Source organism: Oncorhynchus nerka, linkage group LG20, assembly GCF_034236695.1.
Source record: "Oncorhynchus nerka isolate Pitt River linkage group LG20, Oner_Uvic_2.0, whole genome shotgun sequence".
Classification (NCBI taxonomy): Eukaryota; Metazoa; Chordata; class Actinopteri; order Salmoniformes; family Salmonidae; genus Oncorhynchus; species Oncorhynchus nerka.
The window spans coordinates 59,485,534-59,503,680 of NC_088415.1; the positions used below are offsets into that span (position 1 = coordinate 59,485,534).

The 18,147-nt window shown below is 44.2% G+C and overlaps 1 protein-coding gene across 3 annotated transcripts in view; it reads right to left on the reverse strand.

Moving 5' to 3' along the window:
* Positions 1-18,147, reverse strand: part of LOC115126386 (zinc finger and BTB domain-containing protein 46-like) — a 217,077-nt gene that overhangs the window by 10,951 nt on the left and 187,979 nt on the right. For 2 of the 3 annotated variants that reach the window (XM_065005659.1, XM_065005660.1), the window contains exon 4: positions 12,844-13,131. In XM_065005659.1, the coding sequence (XP_064861731.1) occupies positions 12,844-13,131 (288 nt within the window). Of the gene's footprint in view, positions 2,259-2,428; positions 2,475-5,047; positions 5,395-12,843; positions 13,132-18,147 lie in introns of all 3 variants that reach the window. The other variant, XM_065005658.1, reaches the window with a different exon arrangement.

Below are 18,147 nucleotides of genomic sequence, written 5' to 3' on the forward strand. Positions count from 1 at the left end.
GAGATATGGGTTTAGAGAGGGAGATATGGGTTTATGGAGGGAGATATGGGTTTATGGAGGAAGATATGGGTTTATGGAGGGAGATATGGGTTAAGGGAAGGATATATGGGTTTATGGAGGGAGATATGGGTTTATGGAGGGAGATATGGGTTAAGGGAAGGAGATATGGGTTTATGGAGGGAGATATGGGTTTAGGGAGGGAGATATGGGTTTATGGAGGGAGATATGGGTTTATGGAGGGAGATATGGGTTTATGGAGGGAGATATGGGTTTATGGAGGGAGATATGGGTTTAGGGAGGAAGATATGGGTTTATGGAGGGAGATATGGGTTAAGGGAAGGAGATATGGGTTTATGGAGGGAAATATGGGTTTAGGGAGGGAGATGTGGGTTTATGGAGGGAGATGTGGGTTTATGGAGGGAGATGTGGGTTTATGGAGGGAGATATAGGTTTATGGAGGAAGATATGGGTTTAGGGATGGAGATATGGGTGTATGGAGGAAGATATGGGTTCATGGAGGGAGATATGGGTTTAGGGAGGGAGATATGGGTTTAGGGAGGGAGATATGGGTTTATGGAGGGAGATATGGGTTTATGGAGGAAGATATGGGTTTATGGAGGGAGATATGGGTTAAGGGAAGGATATATGGGTTTATGGAGGGAGATATGGGTTTAGGGAGGAAGATATGGGTTTATGGAGGGAGATATGGGTTAAGGGAAGGCGATATGGGTTTATGGGGGGAAATATGGGTTTAGGGAGGGAGATGTGGGTTTATGGAGGGAGATGTGGGTTTATGGAGGGAGATGTGGGTTTATGGAGGGAGATATAGGTTTATGGAGGAAGATATGGGTTTAGGGATGGAGATATGGGTGTATGGAGGAAGATATGGGTTTATGGAGGGAGATATGGGTTTAGGGAGGGAGATAGGGGTTTATGGAGGGAGATACGGGGTTTATGGAGGAAGTGACACCACAGGTCATTAAATGGCATGTATAGTGTTTGAGTGTGTGTGTGCGTGTGTGTGTGTGTGTGCGTACGTGGGTGTGTGTGTGTGTGTGTGCGTGTGTGTGTGTATGTGCGTACGGGTGTGTGTGTGTGTGTGTGTGCGTGTGTGTGTGTGTGCGTGCGTACGTGGGTGTGTGTGTGTGTGCTTACGTGTGTGTGTGCGTGCGTACGTGGGTGTGTGTGTGTGCTTACGTGTGTGTGTGTGTGCGTACGTGGGTGTTTGTGTGCGTGTGTGTGTGTGTGTGTGTGTGTGCATACGTGGGTGTGTGTGTGTGTGTTTACGTGTGTGTTTGTGTGTGCGTACGTGGGTGTGTGTGTGTGTGTTTACGTGGGTGTGTGTGTTTACGTGTGTGTGTGTGTGCATACGTGGGTGTGTGTGTGTGTGTGTCTTTACGTGTGTGTGTGTGCGTACGTGGGTGTGTGTGTGTTTACATGGGTGTGTGTGTGTGTGTTTACGTGGGTGTGTGTGTGTGTATTTACTCTCTTTATCTTCGTATGCTTCCAAGCTCAATCGACCACATTCACATGGTGATGATGACTATTATGGTTGCTATGGGCGTCTACCTTCATCTCATGATGCAAGCCCCACAGTTGCTCGGCAACTCCACACTGCCCCACCCCGACCCTTCTCCATGACCCTACCCCCACCCCCACCTGGCAGCACACCTTGACATGTGTGGCCAGGTTCTTCTGGGTGCTGAACGCCTTGGTACAGGCCGGGCACGAGTGCCCTCTTTCTCTGGAGTGTACAGAAGACAGGTGTCTGTGTAGATCAGTACGGTCTCTGAAGTGTTTCAGACAGTAGGTGCACTGCATCAGCTTCCTCTTGAAGTGGATGGTCTTCTCATGTCGGTCTGCGTTGGACTTGAGCGTGAAGGTGGCTGGACACTGGGAGCAGAGGTACCGTGCTGGGAAAGGCTCAACCACCGGGAGGCGATAGAGAGACTGGGAAGGAATGGGGCCCTGAGAGAATGCGTGAGTCTGGTTGTGGTGGTGGTTGGCTTGGGGGCCTTGTGGGTCAGGCCAGTCCAGGGAGAGGGCCATGAGGGACAGGGTGTGGCGGTACTCGTGCTTCTTGAGCTGCTCCAGGCTGCTGAACAGCCGTTTGCACAGGGAGCAGGCCAGCTCCTGGGGCCAAGCAGGACCCAACAGGGCCCCTCTCCCCCCACCTTCCAACACCTCCACCCTGGACACACCATGCCTCTCTTCAGCCATCTGATCCCCCTCCATGGGAGATGGGCCATGCTCCAGAACTAAGAGAGAGAAGAGGAGGAGAAGGAGATAGGGGGGAAGAAAGCATGGAGATAGAAAGAGTGTGGGAGAGAAAGATATAATCATGTGAGAACAATAGTCAAAAATATAGAGAGGACTTTTAGAATGTATATGTTCAAATTAAAATGAACCGGTCAGGCACCATACATACCTTTGTTGTATCCCTGATTAGAATCATTTTCATCCCGCGTATCCACCTAAAAACACAGGATACACAGTTAACACAATCACACCCTGGCTCTAAAATGTATGGAAGAATATTCTTTAGACATGCAGGCAAGGCAAGCTGTGAACACACTCACACAGAAAGAGAGAGAGAGACACACAAAATTCACACATCTTGACAGAACAAAAGACACAAAAACAAGACAAACTGTAAAAGAGAGAAAAAGTCAGAAAGCAAATAAATAAACAACACTTCAAATAAACCAAAATAATATTACAAACAGAGATTAAAAATAGGTCAGTGTTTGGGTGAGGTCCTGCCGATCTAAGGGCTTCAGTCTGTGGTCAGTGTGGCATTATAACACAATCACCCTTCACTCCTTTAATCGTAACATAACAGGTGGAGAGTGAGAGAGAGAGAGAGAGACAGAGAAAGAGAGAGACAGAGAAAGAGAGAGACAGAGAAAGAGAGTGAGAGGGAGAGCGAGAGAGAGCGAGAGAGCGAGAGAGAGAGAGAGAGAGAGAGAGCGAGAGAGCGACAGAGAGAGAGAGAGAAAGGGGGTTGAGGGAGATAAGTTAATATTTATCCGTCTCTCTGGAAAGGAGGTTAGAGATGCACTTTTGTTTGTTCAATGACCACTCCCCATGGGTGTGTGTGTTCATCCCCAAACTAAAGCCTACACCTCCTCCACATCCACTCTCCATCCCTCCCTCCTTCCTTAAGAACAGACACCATGCGCTGGGCAAACAGATGGCTTGTCCACAGAGATACGGAGGCTTGTAGGGAGGGAGGTCCACTGAAACCAAATGCCACACACACACACACACACACACACACACACACACACACACACACACACACACACACACACACACACACACACACACACACACACACACACACACACACACACACACACACACACACACACACACACACACACACACACAGTGGTAGAATGAAGCAGGCAATTTCCTGCGGTCTCAGTGCGACCCTCTTATTGTCAAGAGATATTGATTCTATTCAGTCCCCAAACCGTTCTGTTATCTAAACCATCTATAGCAGTGGTTCCCAACCTTTTTTGAACTGTGGCACGCCTTAATGGGGTAAACAATCCTGCGGAACACCTGAAATGTTTCTATTAATTTATTTAGTGCTAATGACCACCAGAGGCTGTGGTACTGTGAAGGCTCATCAAAGCCCTGCTCCATGTGTTTCTATAGCAGAGGCTGTGGTACTGTAAAGCCTCATCAAAGCCCTGCTCCATGTGTTTCTATACCAGAGGATGTGGTACTGTAAAGCCTCATCAAAGCCCTGCTCCATGTGTTTCTATACCAGAGGCTGTGGTACTGTAAAGCCTCATCAAAGCCCTGCTCCATGTGTTTCTATACCAGAGGCTGTGGTACTGTAAAGCCTCATCAAAGCCCTGCTCCATGTGTTTCTATACCAGAGGCTGTGGTACTGTAAAGCCTCATCAAAGCCCTGCTCCATGTGTTTCTATACCTGAGGCTGTGGTACTGTAAAGCCTCATCAAAGCCCTGCTCCATGTGTTTCTATACCAGAGGCTGTGGTACTGTAAAGCCTCATCAAAGCCCTGCTCCATGTGTTTCTATAGCAGAGGCTGTGGTACTGTAAAGCCTCATCAAAGCCCTGCTCCATGTGTTTCTATAGCAGAGGCTGTGGTACTGTAAAGCCTCATCAAAGCCCTGCTCCATGTGTTTCTATAGCAGAGGCTGTGGTACTGTAAAGCCTCATCAAAGCCCTGCTCCATGTGTTTCTATACCAGAGGCTGTGGTACTGTAAAGCCTCATCAAAGCCCTGCTCCATGTGTTTCTATACCAGAGGCTGTGGTACTGTAAAGCCTCATCAAAGCCCTGCTCCATGTGTTATCTGACCGGCATTGGTGCTCTCAGGTCAAAATACCATGTGCTTTCCACAGGTCACGTTCATAGCCAAAGTTTAAAAAAGGTTTTGAAAACACCGGTTGAAAAGCACTGGTCTATAGGACCACATACAGTGTCTAACTTGAAAACTAATATCACATCTGCTAATATTACTCCCTACTTACCATCAACTCTGAGCTAGGTGTATGCAATCTGGTTTGTAGGTGTACTGCATGTGCTTATGTTAAGATAGTTCATTAAATGGTAATAAAATCATGAAAAAAAGGTAAAGTTGAAAAAGGAAAAGAGAAAGGAACACATGAACGACAAAAACATAGACAGGAAGGAGAAGGTTGGGCAGACAGACTGTACGGACAAACAGATATCACCAGTAATATCACAGGGAACTAAAACAGGAAATACAATAGATTCCACACACAGTCAGCTAGACTAGAGTGAACAAACACGCACAATGGTAGAGGGGTTGGGGGAAGGGTTGAGATATGACCCCCAGGGGTATACAGCCCCCTACCAACCCCACGCCTACCCGCAGGGTATAACCAGAAGGAGAAGGATGAAGTTGTCCCTGGGCACTGATCTCAGGTCATGTTTACATTCCTCCTCATTGTTAAGGTTATAATCTAGTGATGATAAGCTGATCCCAGATCAGTGCCTAAAGGGCCAACTTCCACCCGGGGTACACATGGATGTTTCTGCTTACCTCTGGTGGGGGTGAGCAGGGCTCAGGGCCCTTCAGGGCCTCTTCTTCATCCATAGCCAGCTCCACTGAGTGTGAGTGGAGCGCTGAGCGGGGTCCCCCAGGCCGCAACCCAGGGGCCATCAGAGGCCTGGCCTCGGAGGGCTGCGGGGGGGCAGTGGGTGGACGGCGGGAGGATGGTTGGGGTGGTGGAAGGGGAGGTGGGAGGAGAAGAGGAGAGGAGGCGGAATAGGAGGAGGAAGCAACCCCTTGTTTGCTATCAAATGTGGCCCCTGCGGCTCCTGCTGTGGCCCCTGGTTGGAGTGTTGGGCTGTGGAGGTGCTGCTGGTAGTGGTGGTTGTTGTGGAGCCCTGAGGAGCACAGGAAACTAGTCTCACCCACCCACTCTGGACAAACTGCAACCAGCTGGCTGCGTCCACACAACAGCAGCACAGAGAGAGAGGGGGCAAGGGGGCAGCCGCATCGCCACAGCCAACCCAGCGCAGAGCAGCGGAGGAAGAAAGAACAAAAATACTGTCCTCTCCTATACCAGACAGGAGGAAAGGGTTAGGGGTTGGTTCTCGGTTTTCTCTCTCTTTTTTCATTCATCCTCTTGTTCTCCTTCCACCCACGTGCGCACAAAGAGGACGGACGAGTCATTGAGTGTGTGTGTGTGTATATGTGTGTGTGTGTGTGTGTGTGTGTGTGTGTGTGTGTGTGTGTGTGTGTGTGTGTGTGTGTTTGTGTGTGTGATGTTTGAGAAGACGAATTATGATCTTTTGTTCAGTATAAAATACTGATTTCAATCAGCTGTCTATGAGAGCATCCATTTTAGGGAGAGCCAGGGACGTCACAAGAGATTCATGGATAGGGGGGCTAAGCCTCTTTTAGGGGGGTCTGGGGATACTCCCCCAGGACTTGTTTTAAAGCCCCCAAAATGTATTTTTGTCATGTATTTTTAGTGTAACAACGATCAAAAAAAGGTTATTTTTGGTCTAGGTTGGCCTCGTAGTTTGTGTTAGACACTGATCTAATGTCGTTAGTAGTTAGCTAGCCTACAGTTGAACTGGTAAAACGTTAGTCGTTAGCTAGCCTACAGTTGAACTGGTAAAACGTTAGTCGTTAGCTAGCCTACAGTTGAACTGGTAAAACGTTAGTCGTTAGCTAGCCTACAGTTGAACTGGTAAAACGTTAGTCGTTAGCTAGCCTACAGTTGGAAATTGAACTGGTAAAACATTAGTCGTTAGCTAGCCTACAGATGGAAATTGAACTGCTAAAACGTTAGTCGTTAGCTAGCCTACAGTGGAACTGGTAAGACGTTAGTCGTTAGCTAGCCTACAGTTGAGTAATTGAACTGGTAAAACGTTAGTCGTTAGCTAGCCTTTTCTACACATGACCTACTGATATTTGTTTTGCAATGGCCTACTGAATGAAAGCAATTGAGTATGAAATGATATGTGCCTGATGTTACGTAATCTGTCTCATTTATAGCCTGGCATAGATAGCAAAACAACATTAAACGTTAACTAGATATAATCTGTCTCATTTATAGCCTGGAACAGATAGCAAGACTACATTTAAATACAATGTTAACTAGATATAATCTGTCTGACTTCTTTGGGATATAAAGAAGGACTTTATCAAACAAAACAACCATTTGTTGTGTAGCTGGGACCCTTGGGATTGCAAACAGAGGAAGATCTTCAAAGTAAGTGATTTATTGGATCACTATTTCTGACTTTTGTGACACCTCTGCTGGTTTGGAAAATGTTTTTAATGCTTTTGTATGCGGGGCGCTGTCCTCAGATAATCGCATGGTATGCTTGCGCCGTAAAGCCTTTTTGAAATCTGACAAAGCGGCTGGATTAACAAGAAGTTAAGCTTTAAACTGATGTATGACCCTTGTATTTTCATGAATGTTTAATATTACGATTTCTGTCATTTGAAATTCGCGATCTGCAATTTCACCGGATGTTGTCGAGATGGGACGCTAGCGTCCCACCTAGCCAAAGAGGATGCGTTTGATCAGTTCTGTTGTGACAAGGTAAGGGTGGTATACATAAGATAGCCCTATTTGGTAAAGTCCATATTATGGCAAGAACAGCTCAAATAAGCAAAGAGAAACGACAGTCCATCACTACTTTAAGACATGAAGGTCAGTCAATCCTGTCAGAGCCTTTTCCTGTTGTTGTCGAGATGGGGCACTAGCGTTCCACCTAGCGTTAAGTTAACAAAGTTTTGATTATGACCAAAGTCTATAGTAGTGAATACGCTCTATCTGTTCTAACTTACCACAAATTCACATCGTAGCCTTTTTCTGTCAGTTTACTGTTAGCTAGCAGTCTCAAGCCACAGCAGTAGCTAACGTTAACCAAAATGTTAGCTACAAGTTGACCTAACTGTCACTAGCACGTGCAGCAGCCTCTGAAGCACCCCCCCCCCTCCCCCTTCCCCCAGGTCCTAGTGAAGTTTATGACGCGATGGAACGGTTGACGGACGAAGAAGAAAAAATCAGAGAAAATATATTGACTGATATATTGATTTAATGAATAAAGCCCCCCTAAAATAGGCCTAGTGACTTCCCTGGCTGGAGCGAAGGTTGGTCTAGTCAGGAAAAGAAAGGATGAGCAGAGTCACCCACCCTGATCACAACCGTATAAACAATATAAAAGAGTGTATCTGACAACTGAAAAAGACATTGTATTGTTGGATCCTTGAATGAACAAATCACTCATATAGGTGTATCAAGGGAACACTTCCAAAGAGATCCAGCTGTAAAACAACATTGTGTGTTTGTGGGGGCAGTGTTTCGGGGAATGAAATATATACAGTATATATATATGTCCTTAATGGGTGCAACTTCTAAGAGTTAAGTATTAGTAATACATTTCAAATCAAAGTAGGTGTAAATACATTCTGATAGTACATGATAACAAACTCTGTCTAAATATTCCCTGAACATTCCCGGAAAACATCCACCGTTTCCTCCTCCACACATCTAACGATTAGCTAGAAGGGTTTAGAAGGGGAACCTGGAAGTCAATTGTAGTATTAGAGGGGCCGTGTGTGTATGTGTCTGTGTTTGTCTGTGTGTGTTAATGTATGTACAGTGGTGTAAAGTAACTAAGTAAAAATACTTTGAAATACTACATAAGTCTTTTTTTTGATCTATCTGTACTTACCGATTTATATTTTTGACATATTTTACTTTTACATTCCAAAAAACATATACACTGAACAAATATGCAACAATTTCAAAGATTTCACTGAGTTACAGTTCATATAAGGAAATCAGTCAATTGAAATAAATTCATTAGGCCCTAATCTATGGATTTCACATGACTGGGAAATCAGATATGCATCTGTTGGTCATAGATACCTTAAAAACAAGGTAGGGTCGTGGATCAGAAAACCAGTCAGTGTCTGGTGTGACGACCATTTGCATCATGCAGCCTCACACATCTCCTTTGCATAGAGCTGATCAGGCTGTTGATTGTGGAATGTTGTCCCACCCTCTTCAATGGCTGTGCGAAGTTGCTGGATATTGACGGGAATTGGAACACGCTGTCATACACAGCCATCCAGAGAATCCCAAATATGCTCAATGGGTGACATGTCTGGTGAGTATGCAGGCCATGGAAGAACTGGGACATTTTCAGCTTCCAGGAATTGCATACAGATCTTTGCGACATGGGGCCTTGCATTATCATGCTGAAACATGAGGTGATAACGGCAGATAAATTGCACGACAATGGACCTCAGGATCTCGTCACGGTATTTCTGTGCATTCACATTACAACCGATAAAATGGAATTGTGTTCATTGTCCGTAGCTTATGCCTGTCCATACCATAACCCCACCACCATTGGGCACTCTGTTCGCTCCCCCACACAACGCCATACACACTGTCTGCCATCTGCCTGGTACAGTTGTAACTGGGATTCCTCCGTGAAGAGCACACTTCTCCAGTGTGCCATTGGCCATCGAAGGTGAGCATTTGCACACTGAAGTCGGTTACGACACCAAACTGCAGTCAACTGCACTCGGCAAGTAATGGTGGCGGAGGGGATGGCTGATGTTTTACGGGCTCCTAACCAACTGTGCTATTTTACATGTTTTTGTTTCACTCATTTTGTACATAATGCTGCTGCTACCGTCTCTTATGACCGAAAAGAGCTTCTGGGCATCAGAACAGCGATTACTCACCTCGAACAGGACAGCAATTTATTTTTAATGAGTCTGACGTGAAGGATATAGTGCTTTGTCAAGACAAGGCCCAAATCCCTGTCATATCAGCACGAGGAAAAGGGTGAGGAGGGGCCGGGGTGCCTTGGAAGAATTTTCCGATGAGTAGGTAAACCACCACTTCTTTCAGTACTATTGGCCAACGTGCAATCATTGGAAAACCAACTGGACGATCTACAATTTAAGACTATCCTACCAACAGGACATTAACCTCATAGTCCGCCCCATCCCGCATGCGGTATCGTTACTACAGCCTCAAGCTCATTACCATAACGCAACGTTAGCGATTTCTAAAAATCGCAAATGAAATGAAATAAATATGCCTGCTCTCAAGCTTATCCTTTTCTTAACAATCCTGTCGTCTCAGATTTTCAAAATATGCTTTAGAACCAGAGAAAATCAATAATTTGTGTAAGAGTGGTGATAGCTAGCTTAGCATTTAGCGTTAGCATTTAGCACGCAACATATTCACAAAAACCAGCCAAGGAATCAAATAAAATAATTTACCTTTGAAGAACTTCAGATGTTTCAATGAGGAGACTCTCAGTTACATAGCAGATGTCCAGTTTTTCCTGAAAGATTCTTGTGTAGGACACATCGTTCCCTTTTGTTACTATGCATTTGGCTACCGAAACTAACCGAAAATTCAGTCACCTACACGTCAAACTTTTTTCCGAATTAACTCCATAATATCGACTGAAACATGGAAAACGTTGTTTGAATCAGTCCTGAAGGTGGTTTGGCATATATCTCTCCATTGAAAGCACCGTCCTTGAAGCCTGCTTTGTTGTCTGATTCGAATGGAAAAACACTGGGAGCTGACTTTTGCGCACCAAATGCCACGCAGACACCAAGAGGGACACTTGGCAATTGTAGTCTCTTATGGTCAATCTTCCAATGATATGCCTACAAATACGTCACAATGCTGCAGAGACCTTGGGGAAACAAGATAAAGTGTCCGTTGATTCCTGTCGCATTCACAGCCATATAAGGCGATCATGGAAAACGTAGCCTCAAAAATCCTGTTCATTTCCTGGTCGGTCATACATCTTGGTTTTGCCCGAAGCATTTGTTCTAAGGGACTCACAGTGAAAATCTTTGCAGTTCTGGAAACGTAAGACTCTCTTCTTTCCAAAACTATCAATTCCAAGCATATTCGAGCATATTTTCGTGACAAAATATTGCGCTTAAAACGGCACGTCTTTTTATCCAAAAATGAAATACTGCTCCTAGAGTACTAACAGGTTAAAAACTGTAATATCTTATGTTTCACCGAGACGTGTCTGAAAGACGACACGGATAATATAGAGCTGGCTGGCTTCTCCATGCATCGGCAGGACAGAGCAGCTACGTCTGGTAAAACGAGGGGCAGGAGTGTGTGTCTATTTGTCAATAACTGCTGGTACACAATGTCTAATATTAAAGAAGTCTCAAGGTATTGCTCCCCTGAGGTAGAATACCTCATGATAATCTGTAGACCACACTATCTACCAAGAGAGTTAAGTGGTAGGCCTGATCACCGACAATGATGAGACAGCCTATAGGGAGGTCAGAGAACTGTCAAAACTATTTGTTATTGTTTTAACTGCTGATTGCTGCTTTAAGTTACAGTATCTTTACTTTGACTAAGGTATGACAATTGGTACTTCTTCCACTGCTGTGTGTGTGCGTGCTTGTGTTAGTGCGTATGTGTGTGTGTGTGTGTGTGTGTGTAATACTGATGCCAAAGGAAGATTAGAGAGAGCTGATAGAAATTGATATTCTGGTATGTTAAGGGTCCACATGACTGGGATTGAGGATTCTTTGTTTGTGGAACTATTTAGAACTATTATTTCCCTTACATTAAATGGTGTGTGTGTGTGTGTGTGTGTGTGTGTGTGTGTGTGTGTGTGTGTGTGTGTGTGTGTGTGATAGAGGCCTCTTCCTTTAAGAGCCTGTCAGATAAGTGGCAGTCTGTGACAAGACCTCAGTCTCTCCACTTAAAGCAAACCAACAGAGACATCTTTCTCTGGCACACTAAACAGTGTGTGCGTGTGTGTGTGTGTGTGTGGGGGGGGGGATGGTCCATTCAATCAAAGTGTTAAAGCACCAACCTCCAGTACTATTGTAGTGAAGCAGAAAGGGCAGGACGAGTTTTAGAGTTGGACTCCTTTCTCCGTCTCCCCCCAAACAAAGACAGAAACAACTCGGCACAAAGGAGACAATCACCAGCCAAGGAAGGCAAAGAGAAATTAAACACACACTCGTGCACGCACACACACACACACAAATATGCACTGGGAGATACTGTATATTCCAATGGTCCAAAATACCTTCACGGAGTGGCGCAGTGAGTGGGAAATGTAAGTTGATGATTTAAGCTTTTATCATACCAATTACTAGCATCATGATATATTTAGAACAAGATGGAGGGTAGGGGAAGGTCATCCTCAAAGCCTCATACACACACACCTGCACGGACCCATCCACATCGTTCACTCATTCATTCACTCACTCACTCACTCACTCACTCACTCACTCACTCACTCACTCACTCACTCACTCACTCACTCACTCACTCACTCACTCACTCACTCACTCACTCAACTCACTCAACTCACTCAACTCACTCAACTCACTCAACTCACTCAACTCACTCAACTCACTCACTCACAAATGCACACAGATGAACATGGCTAAACCCTGTGGTACGAAACCACACACTCCAGCAAACATTTCCTCTCCCGGGAGCCATCCCAGCACAATGTTCTTTCACTGAGTCACAACTGAGTAATCCTCACCCGGGAGCCATCCCAGCACAATGTTCTTTCACTGAGTCACAACTGAGTAATCCTCACCCGGGAGCCATCCCAGCACAATGTTCTTTCACTGAGTCACAACTGAGTAATCCTCACCCGGGAGCCATCCCAGCACAATGTTCTTTCACTGAGTCACAACTGAGTAATCCTCACCCGGGAGCCATCCCAGCACAATGTTCTTTCACTGAGTCACAACTGAGTAATCCTCACCGGGAGCCATCCCAGCACAATGTTCTTTCACTGAGTCACAACTGAGTAATCCTCACCCGGGAGCCATCCCAGCACAATGTTCTTTCACTGAGTCACAACTGAGTAATCCTCACCTGGGAGCCGTCCCAGCACAATGTTCTTTCACTGAGTCACAACTGAGTAATCCTCACCCGGGAGCCATCCCAGCACAATGTTCTTTCACTGAGTCACAACTGAGTAATCCTCACCCGGGAGCCATCCCAGCACAATGTTCTTTCACTGAGTCACAACTGAGTAATCCTCACCCGGGAGCCATCCCAGCACAATGTTCTTTCACTGAGTCACAACTGAGTAATCCTCACCCGGGAGCCATCCCAGCACAATGTTCTTTCACTGAGTCACAACTGTCCTCTCTTGCACCATCACACAGACCTGTTACATACTGAACACGCGCACAAACAGCACACAAGCACATACGCAAGCATACATACACACCTAAGCCAACAAGAGAATGGTGATTCTATATCAGTGCTAATGTGTGACACTCAAACAGTAGCTACAGTGTCATGTACTTTAACAGTAACTTACGTGAGAGGGAGTGCCCTCCTTTGGGCAGGTATTCAAACAAGAGAGGGTTATCGTCTCCCAGCATCTCAGCCCGTAGCGACAGCAGGCTGTTTTTGCTCATCAACGCTGCCCTCAGATTGGCTACCAATGGGGTAGTCCTGCCCCCGGTCCCACCTCCGGCCTCATCTGATTCGCCGCTGGCACCCAGGAAGTTGGCCTCGCTCGCTGCCAGAGACTCTTCCTGTTTGAGGAAAAAGTCAAGACGTTCTCCGCGACTGTCTGAGCTGTTGGGCTCCGTCACATCTGCACCTGGAGACAGACAGAGAGGAATCATTAATTATTTGAATGAGTTTGATTGATATTAGTCATGAGGAAATGCACCAAATTACTCTTCACACATGACAATATAAACAATGTAGGATACCAAACCATTGACACGATTTCAAAAAGAAATCACAAAAGCAGTTACCCATAGACCTTACAGTTACTGATGATCATTATTCCTTTCTTTCTAAACTTCACATGTGTAAATGACAAATGGGACAGATGGGCTGCCTGGCTGTTGACAACATACATTTGGTCTTGACTGTTTTTCATCATCCATGAAAAACTTCTCCTTTTAACTCTACCAATTACAACAAGGACCGGACGCTGTTGACATAGCACACAACACAAATAAATCAGAGAGAGAGAGAGAGAGATAGAGAGACATTTGTAATGTCTTTATTGTTTCGAAACTTCTGTATGTGTAATGTTTACTGTTCATTTTAATTGTTTATTTCACTTTTGTATATTATCTACCTCACTTGCTTTGTCAATGTTAACACATGTTTCCCATGCCAATAAAGCCCCTTGAATTGAGAGAGAGAGAGACCAAAGGAGAGAGATGGAGCACACGAGAGAGAGAGAGAGATACAGATAGAGAGAGAGAGAGCGAAAGCGAGAGACCAAAGGAGAGAGATGGAGCACATGAGAGAGAGATACTGCGAGATACAGAGACAGGGAGATGGAGGGCAAGAGAAACAAGAGAAAAGGAGAGAGATACAGAGACTAAAGGCTTGTTTAGACTGCAGTGGCAGCCCAGTGACAGAGTAACGTAGAGAGTGTGTTGTGAACAGCTGTCAGCAGCAGACACACGCCTCTCCTCTGTAGATCTATATGTCTGTCACACACAGCTACTGACAGCACTGCTGGCACACACACACACACACACAGCAACTGAGTAAGATAACAATTGAGAGAGAGAGAGAAGACAAGAGTAAGGGAGTAGGCAAAGTGAGAAAGAAAGAGAGGAAGTCAGAGCGAGAGAGCAACATTATTTCTCAAGCAGTAATTTTGACTGTCTGGGAGTGGTCTGAGAGACAGGCCTAATTGGAGGATCTTAATGGGAGGAACATTGAAAACTAGCTGTTATTGGCTAACAAGAGGGCAAACTCTCTTTGTTTTTAGTCTATTAACAAACATTTAAAAAAAACAGCCAAACAAGCTTACATTTCAGGTGGGTTTTTCTAAGGTGGTCTTACACTAAAAGTGAATTATCATAATTTTCACATTTTCACAGTATTATTCAATCCTCATAGTGTGTAAATATATATTAAAAACAAAAAAAACTAATTTTAAGTGAGAAGATTGGTCTGAAGCTCTACCAAGGTTTTCTAGCACACAGCGTTGACCTACTACAGTAGCTACTGTAGGTTGCTTAGGATTCAAACCTTCTGTACTTTGCTCCGTTCATCTTTCCCTCGATCCTAACTAGTCTCCCAGTCCCTGACACAGAAAAACATTCCCAAAGCGTGATTCTGCCACCACCATGCTTCACCGTAGGGATGGTACCAGGTTTCCTCCAGATGTGACACTTGGCATTCAGGCCAAAGATTTCAATCTTGGTTTCATCAGAACAGAGAATATTCTTTCTCATGGTCTGAGAGTCTTTAGGTGCCTTTTGGCAAACTCCAAGATGGCTGTCAAGTGCCTTTTACTGAGGAGTGGCTTCCATCTGGCCAAAAAGGCCTGATTGGTGGAGTGCTGCAGAGATGGTTGTCCTTCTGGAAGGTTCTCCCATCTCCACAGAGGAACTCTGGACCTCTGTCAGTGACCATCAGGTTCTTGGTCACCTCTCTGACCAAGGCTCCTCTCCCCCGATTGCTCAGTTTGTCTGGGCGGTCAGCTCTAGGAAGAGTCTTGGTGGTTCCAAACTTCTTCCATTTAAGAATGATGGAGGACACTGTGTTCTTGGGGACCTTTAATGCTGCAGAAATGTTTTGGTGCCCTTCCCCAGATCTGTGCCTCAATACAATCCGGTCTCGGACAATTCCTTCTAACTCAGGGTTTGGTTTCTGCTCTGACATGGACTGTCAACTGTGGGACCTTATATAGACAGGTGTGTGCCTTTCCAAATCATGTCCAATCAATTGAATTTACAACAGGTGGACTCCAATCAAGTTGTAGAAACTTCTCAAGGATGATCAATGGAAACAGGATGCACCTGAGCTCAGTTTTAAGTCACATAGGAAAGGCTCTGAATACTTATGTAAATAAGGTATTGTGTTTTTTATATTTAATACATTTTAAAAAATGTCTAAAACCTGTATTCACTTTGTCATTATGGAGTATTGTGTGTAGATAGATGAGGATTTTTCATTTATTGAATCCATTTTAGAATAAGGCTGTTATGTCACATAATGTGGAAAAAGGGAAGGGGTCTGAATACTTTCCGAATGCCCTGTAGCTACTATACTGGTCAAAGCTGTGTGGCTGGAAAACCTTGGTAGAAGTCTTTTGAAAATGTCATTTGCGCTTCAAATGTAATGTGTATGTGTTTTGTCTCACATAACTTATTGCACCAGTCCTGGTTTCCCAGAAGCATCTTCAGGCATCGTTAAATCTCTGAGCGGTTTCCCAAAACCGTTGTTACTGCACTTGAAAACACTTGTTATTTACTGACTGCCTCAGACCACTCGTATAACAGATAAATGGGGAGTTAGATACATTTTTGCACTTTATACACAGAAGATCTCTGTTAAACATACAATCAAGATGTTTGGCCAAATGACCTACGTGTCCTTAAAAACTGCTAAAAACAAATGACCCAGAAAATGTTTGTTGTGTTTCGATGTGGAGTATATTCAAAACTTTATAGTCTGTTGTTTTATTGGTTTCTACTTTCCTAAAACAATCATTTAGGAACCTCACGGTTTAGGTGTCAGAGATTTGAGCTCCAAATGCATCAGGGCATTTGCATATACTGTAGGCATAGCCTAGGCATAGCCTAGGTGTCCACTGTATGACATTTATATTCAAAAGTAAATATTAGGGGGGCCAAGCTGTGGCCTTAGAGAGACGAGAGAAAGATAGAGGTATGCCGGCACCATGTTCCCGATATTGACATAGTTTTCTCTATACTTGTCAGATAGGCGACTTGTGCTATAAAGATACAGGCGTACAGAAGTCATTCATTTTCTATCCAAATATTGTTTATAAAGATAACGATTATATTGTTAGATTAAAGGTAGGCCTAAAACATTCTTCCTCACCTCAAGTTCAACTGTCACTGGCTTCATAGGCCTGCAGTAGCTAAGCCTAATGATAGCTATACCACACCAAACCTTCACAAAAGCTCAACTCAAGTTCAACTGTCAGGGCACTGACTTCATAGGCCTGCAGTAGCTAAGCCTAATGATAGCTATACCAAACCTTCACAACTGTCAGGGCACTGGCTTCATAGGCCTGCAGTAGCTAAGCCTAATGATAGCTATACCACACCAAACCTTCACAAAAGCTCAACTCAAGTTCAACTGTCAGGGCACTGGCTTCATAGGCCTGCAGTAGCTAAGCCTACTGATAGCTATACCACACCAAACCTTCACAACTGTCAGGGCACTGGCTTCATAGGCCTGCAGTAGCTAAGCCTAATGATAGCTATACCACACCAAACCTTCACAACTGTCAGGGCACTGGCTTCATAGGCCTGCAGTAGCTAAGCCTAATGATAGCTAAACCAAACCTTCACAAAAGTTGCTTACAGTGCAGTGCGTTCAGAAATAATTCACTCCCCTTGACATTTTGTTTTTGTGTGTTTCAGCCTGAATTCAAATGTATTACATTTAGATTTTTTTGTCACTGCCCTACACATAATAGCCCATAATGTCAAAGTGGAATTATGTTTTTGGACATTTTTACAAATGAGTTTAAAACCTGTTAGGGCTAGCCCTGAATACTGCCCCTTCTGGAGGAATTCGGCACCCATATAAACCATGATAAATTTTTGTCAAAAGTTGCTAATATATGCAATTAAAAATTGTTATCGAATAGGAAACACTCTAAAGCTTATAAAACCGTTTAAATTTTGTCTCTAGCTAAAGCAGAAGTCTCAGGGCATGCATTCTCCCAAAGTCTCTCTTGTAATGGGAAAAGTTGCCATCACTTTGACGTCATTGTTTACACACTTCCCAAAGAGCTATAACCATGGAAACACGTTCTATGTCTTCAGCGTGAAGCCTGCTTTCGATGAGGCCTGTAACTGCGAGAATCACATGCTCACGAGACGTTCAGCGTGACCAAACGTCCCAGTGACGCACAAAAAAAGTTTCACCAATGGGAGACTGAAGATTTCTCTCTCTTTCTCCCAGGACAGACTGAACAACGTGTGCTAATCTGTTCGCCCTCACGATTGCTGTAGACCTTTATAACATGCTAAGGCTTAATTATAAACATAGTTTGACAAGTTTAGTCGAAATATAATGTATACTTTCGACGTTTTGGTGCGCAGCCACTTGAAATTTGCATACATTTCGACCGAAAAGTGTCTAGTTTGAGAACGGAAAGACACAGACTTGCAAACTGAACGCTAACTTGGTGAGTATTAACCCTTCCACGTCTTCTGAAGCAAGAACAGCCATGGTAAGGGAATATTTACGTCTTCATTTTGGGTTTCTGCCGACTCCATGATAGAGTCAGCATGCTAACTGAGAGCGCCGACTCTCTATTATAGCCTAGTAAACGCCAAATGTAACGTTAAAAATAATTGTAACATAGCAATTGCATTTAGAAGAAGTTTATCTTGCCATACATATGTAAAACATGCATATTTAGTCAAAGTTTATGATGTGTATTCCTTGTTAGCTGACGTTATCTGCCGGAGCTATTTATTTCTCCTGACATTGGAGTAGCATTTTTTGAACGATGCATAATTGTAAACAGAGATTTATGGATATATATTGCATATTATTGAAAAAAAATGAATGTACTGTGTAACATGTTATATTACTGTCATCTGATGAAGATTTCAAAAGGTTAGTGAAATTATTTTTCTTTTAATCCTGCGTT